The sequence below is a fragment of the Mesoplodon mirus genome (assembly GCF_964341445.2).
Source record: "Mesoplodon mirus genome assembly, chromosome: 2".
Taxonomy (NCBI): Eukaryota; Metazoa; Chordata; class Mammalia; order Artiodactyla; family Ziphiidae; genus Mesoplodon; species Mesoplodon mirus.
Window position 1 is genome coordinate 45,663,767 of NC_138977.1, and position 9,585 is coordinate 45,673,351.

The window sequence follows — 9,585 nt, forward strand, 5'->3', positions numbered from 1 at the left end:
ACTTTTCAGCCCCATCAAGACTTCTTCAGATCTTTTCTCCTGATCTCTTAGCCCCCTAATTAATTCAATAGCCATTTTTTCTTCTTTCTGTTCTCAATGGGAAAAGTGTCTCTCTCTGTCCTGTCCCAGGTAATCTCTCCACCTGGACTCTGGACTCCAGCCCCACCCCCATGCCCTGTTTCATCAATTATTTACCCTCTCCTCTAGGTCTTTCAACTTATCCTCTCTTGGCTTTTTTCCCTCAGCACATAGACATGATCATATCTCTTCTAACAACTACCAAAAACAAATCTTAGGTTACATGATCTGATATTCTCCATATCTAGAATTCTCTTTCTCCTTCCTTTCATGGTCAAGTCTTTCTTACCCTACTCACTCTGCACCCCTCTGTAACCTGATGTCTGTCCCCACCACTCTTCTGAAACTGCTCCAGACCTGGCCCCAGCGACCTAACAGGCTATGGTCACATTTCACTTCTTATCTAACTTGGCGTCAACTCTAGAAAGCTGTTCCCCATTCTGCTTCTGTGCTTCCATGATACCACGCTCAGTGGTGTTCCTCTTCCCCATCTAGCTGCTCCTTCTAAGTCTCCTAACAGGTTTATTTTCCCCTTTCTCCTTGGTAAATGTGGATTCACCCTCCACCCTGCTCCTTTCCCACTGCTGGCATATCTCTTTCTAAGCAATTTTATCATCACCTGTGGCTTAGATGACCGTTTATATATACTGAAGTCATACATTCTTGGAGCCTCCAATCTATATGGCCAACTGCCTCCTAGACATTCCTGTTTTTATGGCCTGTAGGCACCTCAACTTAATATGTCCCAAACTGAATTGATCATCTTTCCCATTTCCAAAACTGACTTTGTTCTACATTTACTATTCGTGTATATGGTTACAACCGTCCATCCAGAGACTCAGGCCAGATGCATGAGAGAAGCCAGCTTACTCCTCACCCCCAGACTCCTCTGGTTCCAAATCCTATTGACTTGGCCCCCTATCTCTCCAATCCATCCATTCATCTCTCTTTCTCTGACACTGCTGAACTTAGACATTTGGCTCCCTTTTCTGGATCATCTCAGTAATTTCCAGACTGTTCTTCCTGCTGGCCTCCATCTCCCTCCTCCAGTCTAAAGATCTGATATTGCTTTTTGTCCCTTTGTCATTGTTATTCATTTACAGCTTTTTTTCCTTTAGTGTCTTTTTCAAACTAAAAAGGAATATACTCTCATTGTAAGATAGCCAACAGTTCATAAGGCTGTAAAGAAAAAGTTAGTTACCCCGATCCAATCCTCAAATCTTATTCCCAATACACTTTTCTTTCTAAAAATATAATTTTATTAAACATGCTGTATTTCGTCTACTTTAAACGGCACTTCCCCCGACACACACACACATTTTAACATCTCTGAAATCAAACTGTATCATACAGTCAATGGTGTCTTAGATTTGGTTAAATTCATTATTGCTCTGCAAAGTGCCATTTTTACTTGTTAATATGGGTCATGATTCCAAACCAGCAATTACCTCCAGGATAATCTTTCTAAAGTACAAATCTGGTCGGGTCACTACCCTCCCAAAAATTCTTCAAAGACTCCCCTCCCCACCCCACCTCCACTCCCCAGGTCCTTCATCTTCTGACTCCCTCCTACTTTTGCAAGTCTTGTTTCCAGCACATCCTCACACATCCTCTTCCTTAAAGCCAGGTAGATCTGTTTGCAGTTAGCTCCCCAGATAGACTCTGCTGAGCCAGATCTTGGTGCTTTTGCACCAATGTTTCCTCTGCCTCTTCCTCACATCCCCTACCCCAAGTTGCCTCTTATTGGAAAATTGTCCCAAAATCCCCCAAACTGAGTCTAGGCTCTTCCTTTATGTGCTGCTTCTCAATTTTTCCAGCATCTGATGCACTTAACGCGCAAGCTTAAGCCATCTCTCTTGTTTGTTGCTCCCAGTAAATAGTGAGCTCTCAAGCATGTGTTCTTTGTACTCACTTCCAGCACTACCAGGGCAAATGGGTGCCCCACAGATATTTTTGAAGATGAGGAACTACACATGAGAGAAGCATAAAAATGTTCCCTGAGATAAGGTGAAGAGCATTCTAATTGACTATCACCTTAACCTGAGACAAGAGAGAGAAAAAGGAAGAGAGAAGATCTGGACACCAAACCACCTGGGCATCCAGAAAGCTAAAGCAATGGGTTTGTTTTCTTCCCTTTCCCTGTTTTCTACTCCTCCAGACCTGCTAATTCCACCCTCAACTAAAGATAATCTGACTTCAACAACCATGACTTTAATGACCCCTTCCTTTCTTTCTAGTCCTAAGTGCTTCAAGTTCAAACCTCTATGTCATCACCCCCTCTTGCCACAAGTCCCCTATTTTGTAACCAGAGTTTTGGAAAGTACCAAAGGGGGATTCTTTCCACTTGCACTCTTCAGTGCCCCCCTGAGTTTTCTGTTTGGACTCCCTCCTGCCCCAGTTGTGGACACACCTGGCAAGTTCCATCAAGCTTCCATCAGGAAAAAAAAAAAAAAAAAAAAACACAGACACACACAAAAGGAAGCTAAAGATTAACACAAAACCTTTATTTTAATAACTATTCTAAAGGCTTGATGTTAAGGTAGAGATCTCAGTGGAAAACACTCACCCCCTCTTAACCCAGTATTGGGTTTGGATTCAAGAAAATGCTGAAAATAGAAAACAATGTTTCCCAGTTCTTCTTTCTGACCTAAATAATTTAAAGCCAAGGACTGCAATTCATTCATGGAAAAGTACCAGGGTATGTTGGAGACTCAAAACAAAGCCCAGTTAACGTGGCCTACGTGGTATCAGTAATATTGGCCCATGCTAACACATGTTGACAATTGTGCGGCCAACATACTTTCAATACCCTCCCTCAGCAAAAAGAACAGGGACACATGAAACAATTAGAAATAGTAGAGCAAAAGAAGAAAGAGTGGAAAGATGAGGGGAGTACAGGAAGGAAGACTGGCATTGACAGGGCAGGAGAAAATAGGAAATATAGCCAACAGAGCATTCCAAAAAAATAAGCATATTTGCTGTCACAGTTGGGGCTGAGGATAAACAACCAGTCACAAAGGAAAGAAATAAGAAGACAGCTAAAGAAAAGAATGGGAGAGGTCGTGGAGTCAGATAGGTAAGTAGATAAAACAAGGAAAGTATTTTTGGCATGTAACTAGGACTGATAAAGAAACAGGATAAGACCAGAAGGATTATTACAGAAAGGGCAGGATCAACATGTGGACAAGTGAAATGTCGGGGGAAAGCAGCTGTTAGGAAACGTGCTGTGATTCTACTGTCCTGAAGAGGCCAATGTTTTGAAACTAGAGTTTTTCAAGCTCTAGTCTACAAATGGACGTGGAATTAGGAAGTTCACGGCCCCGCAGTGGAGAATTAGAGTCAAGCAGACATTCCAGTGTTGGGAGCAGCAGGGTCAAGTCAAGGAGCCTGTAATGCTTAACATTCTGAAGGTGTGGAGGAAACCTCACATTCGGAGGGAAAGACTTCACCACTCAAGCTAACACAAGAGACTGTACAAATCTCTCTGTTCATAAATTTTGGACTAAATAAAAACAAAGGCACCAAATAACTGTCGAGACGTAATTCCTGTTCATCTCAGTTACTAGGGAATTCAACATCAAATTAGATTTTTCCGGCACCTTAACGTGAGACTGTCAGGAAGGAAAAAGCCTTCCTTTTTCCTGTAACCAACCTGTAATCTTCAGTGTGATTTCTCTTTTCGGTACAGACTTCGGTGTATTTGGATCCCTAGGAGCCAGTGTCCGGAGGAGCCGCCCCCGCAGTATCCCCAGATCAAGATAGGCTTGTTTTGGATGCAAAATGAGTTTTCCCCGACCTCGGTACTGCCTCAGGGTATCTGAAATTAATAGCCTACATCGTTAATAAAGGTATGTTTTGGAGAGACAGCAAGATGCTGGTTCATTTGCACCTTCTTCCCCACCCAGCGGCTTCAGCTGTGACTAACGAAGCGAAAGGAGAGGGCAAGAACAGGTCTATTGTTTTCGTTTCCTACGTGGCCGAAACCTGAAGGAGCGGCGGGTCGCCTACCTGCCTTCCATTTCCCGGCCCGGGAGCGGCTGCGCGACCTGCCGAGCTGTACGTTGCCGGCTCCGGCTAGCTGGCGACCTCACCTACGGCGCTCTTCCGGGCTCGGACCAGCCTGACTCATCTGGGATGGGTGGCAGGGGTGGGGGAGACCTCAGAGGGCGGAGGGACAGGAGGAGGCGGGCCGGGCCCTTTCCCCAGAGCCGGGGAGGAGGCGTCGCCAGGGCGCAGGTGAAACCGACTCCGACCTATCCCGGGAACTTTCGCAGCGGGGACTAGCTGCGCGAGGCGCGCATCGCGCAGGGGCGGCCTGGGAGCCGCCCTCTCCCACCCTGGGCTGCGCGCGGGGGCTCAGCACCGGGGCCTCTCCCCGGGGGACCCGCAGCCCTCTTGGCACGTTCTGGGGCTGCAAGCAGGCCGCGGCTGATGGAGGCGGGTGGCGCCGCCCCGGGCGCAGGTGACAGACGCCAGGCCAGGGTTTCTGTTGGCGGGGGAGAGCGCAGGGAGGGCGAGACGCAGGCACCTCGGGGCCAGGGGACGACGGGGCAGCGATGGCCCGAGAGTTGAGCCAGGAGGCACTACTGGACTTTCTGTGCCAGGCCGGGGGCCGAGTGACCAACGCCGCCTTGCTGAGCCACTTCAGGAGCTTCCTCCGAGACCCCGATACGCCCCCCAGCCAGCAGCAGCGCCGCCGCGAGCTTTTCAAGGGCTTCGTCAACTCGGTGGCCGCAGTGCGCCAGGACCCCGACGGCACCAAGTACGTGGTGCTCAAGAGGAGGTACAGGGACCTTTTGGGGGAGGAGGGGCTGCAGCGACCCAGAGACCCGCCCGCGGCCGCCGCCCCTGCAGGGGGAGCTGCGCCCAGCTTCCCGCTCCTCGCGCGCAGTGGGGAGCCGCCGCAGCCGCCGCCGCACCAACCCCGGCGGCGGCGGCGCGAGAAGGAGCTAGAGGAGGAGCCAGCAGGTACCGCAGACCCGGCCGCCGAAGCAGGTTGCAATGGACTCCCCGCCAGCGGGGCCCGGGAGGCGGCCCGGAGAGGCAGCCGGCGGAGGGGCAGCTCCGGCCACAGGGCGCCGGTGCCTGCGGCCGCCCAGGACGGAGCGAGGTGCGCGGCGGCCGAGACGCAGGGCCGCCGCTGCTGGGAATGCCTCCAGAACGGCCTGGGGGGACTCCCGGGCGAGCCGCTGCTCGGCTCACTCCCCGACCCCCCCACCGCCACCGCCAGCGCCTGGGAGAAGCCGGCGCCGGCCCCGCCTGCCCAGGACGACCGCGGGGCTCCCAGGCCGCAGCTGGAAGGTGCGCCCGCGGAGCCCCCGCCGGTGTCCGCCGCACCCCGCTCTCTTCCCACAACCGTCGAGGCTGCTGGGAGCGGGGCTTCCCCACCTGCTCTCCTGTCCTGCCCCACTCTCGCCGGAGAGCCGCCCGAGCTGGTGACCCCGGGCTCCCTGCATTATTCGACCCTGCAGAAGCAGCAGCAGCTCACTCGAGAGTGGGTGGCCAGACACCCCCAGATACCCGAGGCCCGAGACCAGGGTCCCATCCGAGCCTGGTCGATACTGCCAGACAACTTCCCCCAGCTGCCCTCGGAGCCGGGCTTCTGGGTCCCGGTATCTAAGCCAGCACCACCGGACCTCCCTCCTCCCCCTCATTCTCTCTTTCCCGCTGTTTCGGAATCCTGGCCCGGGAAGTCACCGCTGGCAGTCTTTCGTAGCATTCGTTGTCAGCTCTCCCTACAAGATCTGGAGGACTTTGTGGACCAGGAGAGCCACGGCAGTGAGGAGAGCAGCAGTGGACCCAAAGAGTCCCCTGGGGGTTCTGAAGAAGGGCTGCACCTTGCCCCGGGAGCCCCAGATGGGAGAAGGCTCAGGAATCCAGCTGGGGCCCCTTCTCCAAAGGAGGGCAGCCACAGCAGGAGCCTTCAGGGCCTCAGGAACAGAGAGGATGGTCACCCTTCTCAGCCCGTCCCAATAGGATCTGGTGGCCTTGCAGGCCACCCTCAGCCTTTGCCCTGGCCTGTCCCCAAATTAAGGAGATCCCTAAGGAGGAGTTCTAGGGCAGAGAGAGCCAAATTGTCCTCCTCTGATGAGGAGTGCCTCGAGGAGGATTTGCTGAAAAGGAGCCGGCGCCCTCCCCGGTCCAGGAAACCCTCGAAGGTGGGAGCAATGTCCAGCCCGAGGGTGGATGCCGCTTTGACACCAAAACCTGCAGACAATAAGGCTACTGTTGTTGAGTGTGGTCATCCACACAGCTCATGGGCCCCTGGAGGGGAGAGGCCTGCAGCCTTGATCCCCCCCAGATCTTCCGAGCACAAGTCATCCTTGGTCCCTCTTGATGCCAGGGAGCATGAATGGATTGTGAAACTTGCCAGTGGCTCTTGGATTCAGGTGTTGACTTTGTTCTGGGAGGACCCCCAGCTGGCTTTGCACAAAGACTTTTTGACTGGGTACACTGCCTTGCACTGGATAGCCAAACACGGTGACCTCAGGGCCCTTCAGGACTTGGTCTCAGGCGCACAGAAAGCAGGGATTGCTCTTGATGTAAATGTGAAATCCAGTTGTGGGTATACCCCGCTGCACCTTGCAGCCATTCATGGCCACCAGGGGATCATCAAATTGCTAGTGCAAAGGTTGGCATCTCGTGTGAACGTCCGGGACAGCAGTGGGAAGAAGCCTTGGCAGTATCTGACCAGTAATACCTCTGGGGAAGTATGGCAGCTACTGGAAGCCCCACGGGGCAAGCCCATTTTTTCCACCTATCCCTTGGTTCGAAGCTCTTCCCCCACCAGGAAGGCCAAGAGCCGGGAAATATCTAGAAATGTCACTCGAAAGGCTTCCTTTGCCGCACTGCTCAAAAGTCAGCACAGCAAATGGAAGTCAGCCAACCAGTATGAGAAATTCCCCAGTCTAAGGGAAAGAGAAGAGTATAGTGACTGAGGGGAGCCCCTCTCTCCAACATGGCCTCCACACCCCCATCCTTGAGCTATTCAGTGAGAGAATCCAGGGGGAATGGAAAAATTGCTGAGGAATTGGTCGAGAGGCCAAGTGAGATGGCCTACCTAGTGTTTACCTCCCTGGATTCTGCGTCAGCACATCCTGGACCTCAGAGGTCGTCCAAGCTTTTTGATGGCTCAAGTCCTTGGGCCAGTGAACGTAGACAAGGAACAGAGTCAGGTGCTTAAAACCCGGCTGTTCTTCTCCTTCCCTTGCCATCACAGATCTGGGCACAGCAGGCCACACTATTCCCCCAAGCAGCTACCCCAGGCCTTGGCTAGAGAGGAAACAGATGTCCAACAAGAAGAGAGGCAATTCAAGGAATTGATGAAGCTCAAACAAAATCCTCTCTCTGGCTAGGAGCTCTCTGGCTTCCATTCATTTGGAGAACAAATCTTGGCTGAGAGTGGAAAACACCAGGTTTGAAATCAGATGGCTCCTCCTCTTCTTTCCCCACCTTTTTTTTTTGGCATTCAAATCTGTGCAGTAAAATTATTACTGGAGAGTAGAAGTTGCTTTAAGAGATTCCTGTGCCCCATCGTCAGGTCTTTCTTTGAATGCAACCTTTGCTGGCCAGCACAAGAAATGATTAATGCCTCGTATCAGAGAAGCAGTTGGGTAAGGTCCAGTTGTGACTGACATTCAGACCCTGCTTTTTTAAAAAAACATCAACCTGAGGGGAACTTTCCAAATGTAAAAACTGTATGGCTCATTTGCATAGTGACTGAAACCATCTTTTATGGAAACTCCCTGTGTAGCAAACAGCAGAATTAGCATCAGTAGTTTTCAGTAGGTTTGAATGGCCAATGTTCATACTCATGAAAAGTCAGAAATGATTTTGTTCTGGGGATGCAGTAAGGGTTATGAGGTGAATGCCTCCCCACCAGGAATTTTCTAAGCTGCTAAATATAATTTTATTTGCACTAAACATTTTGCCAATTAAGATTAAATATTAGCCTTGAAGTGCTGTATCTCTAACAAGAAGTGGTCCTTTTATTTGCTTGTGATGGGACTGATCTTTGTGGGTCCATGGAATGAGAGAATGGCTAGTTTATAAACTGAACTAGAAAATCAAGATTTCAGAATGTAAATTCAAAGAGGGCTGAAAGATGAAGTGTCTAAGAGGAAATAGTTAATTTTTTATGGAAATGTTCTCATGTGCTGTGGCAATGATGCTGTATTTTAAAGTATTTTTGTGTTTCTTCTGGCTATTTTCCCCCATTAAAATATCAACAGATCTTTATAATTTATTGTACTTATGCTGATTATTGTTAACTTTCTGCCTTACAAAATTGTGACTCAGTATCAAATATTTTTGTTTCTTTGTAGTTTTACTTTATAATTTTGCTGAAATAAATATATCTGTTCTATTAGAAAACAAACAAAAACTAGGCAGAATAAATAAATCTAAGGGTTGCTTTTCTCCAAAAAGACCTATAAAAGGGGTGAAACTTTGGCAAATCACATCAAGAAAAAAAAGCTACAAGCACAGACAGCAGGTGTATGGTTAGAAGAGATGAAATTTTTAAACATAAAAGATAAACATTTATGTGAATACTCTAGCACAGGCGGTGATCTCCCAGGGGGAAAAAAAATTAAAAATGTCAACTTCTTTTAAAAGCCAAAGAATGTTTTTACTTTACCATACTGTTATCACAATGTCAATTTATTCAACAAATATGTTTTCATTAATGCTGTGGGATTGATAAAGGTTAATGGGACATGACTTCTCCCCTCTTGAACTTAAAATCTAACAAGACTTGTTGTTGACTGATTTATACCATACCTTACTCCCAAGATGTCTTTTAAAGCTGCACTGTATTAGGTATAAGCTTTTAAAATGAGGCAAAGGGAAAAAAAGGTGGTACCAGGAATGAGGACAAAACAACTGCAATACAAGAAAAAAATTTTTTTCAGAGTGTCATAAGTACAAACTCAATTGCTCCAGAGGATTTCAGAGGATATCCTCCTTCGGGCTAAGAAAATCAGGGCGGGCTACTGGGAGGCCAGGCATCTTTAGGTGAATCATCTTGGCTTTCCACAGAAACCAGCTTTGTTGGTTCTACCACATTCTTGCCTTTGGCTTCAGTGTGTGATTTCATAGCACAACATTGTCTGATTGCTCAATGGTTAGGATACAGTCTTGGGTTCCAGGTTCATTCTTATGAGGATCCATCAGGTCCGTCTGTCCTTTGTCCCCATATGGTACCTATGACTCTGGTCAACCTTCTTACGTGGTCAACATATTATTTGGGGAGGGGGTGGGGCAGAAGAGGGTGTTGAGAGCAGAGTACAGCACAGACCTGATGGAGTCACCCTTTTGCTCATGTCACAAAGCACAGACCAGGAGGACTGCCAGTCCCAGCCTCCTGCCAGCCACAAACCTCCCCCACACTGAGGCCAGACTCATCGGGGTGTGAATGCCCTTACCCTCTCAGTTTCTGTCCTGGTGCTGAATTCTTTCAGCTTAGAATCCCTTTTGCTCTTTTCCTGAAGAACTTTCATGTTTCAA

At 49.3% G+C, this 9,585-nt stretch overlaps 1 protein-coding gene across 1 annotated transcript; it reads left to right on the plus strand.

Moving 5' to 3' along the window:
• The first annotated feature begins 4,520 nt into the window (after positions 1-4,520).
• On the plus strand, positions 4,521-8,368 carry SOWAHB (sosondowah ankyrin repeat domain family member B). The gene has a single exon (XM_082611418.1). It carries the CDS (start codon positions 4,635-4,637, stop codon positions 7,014-7,016), a length of 2,382 nt encoding a protein of 793 aa, XP_082467544.1. The 5' UTR covers positions 4,521-4,634; the 3' UTR covers positions 7,017-8,368.
• The last annotated feature ends 1,217 nt before the right edge of the window (positions 8,369-9,585 follow it).

Excerpts from the sequence above, each read along its gene's own strand:
- SOWAHB (XM_082611418.1), top strand. The coding sequence starts at position 4,635 with ATGGCCCGAGAGTTGAGCCAGGAGGCACTACTGGACTTTCTGTGCCAG.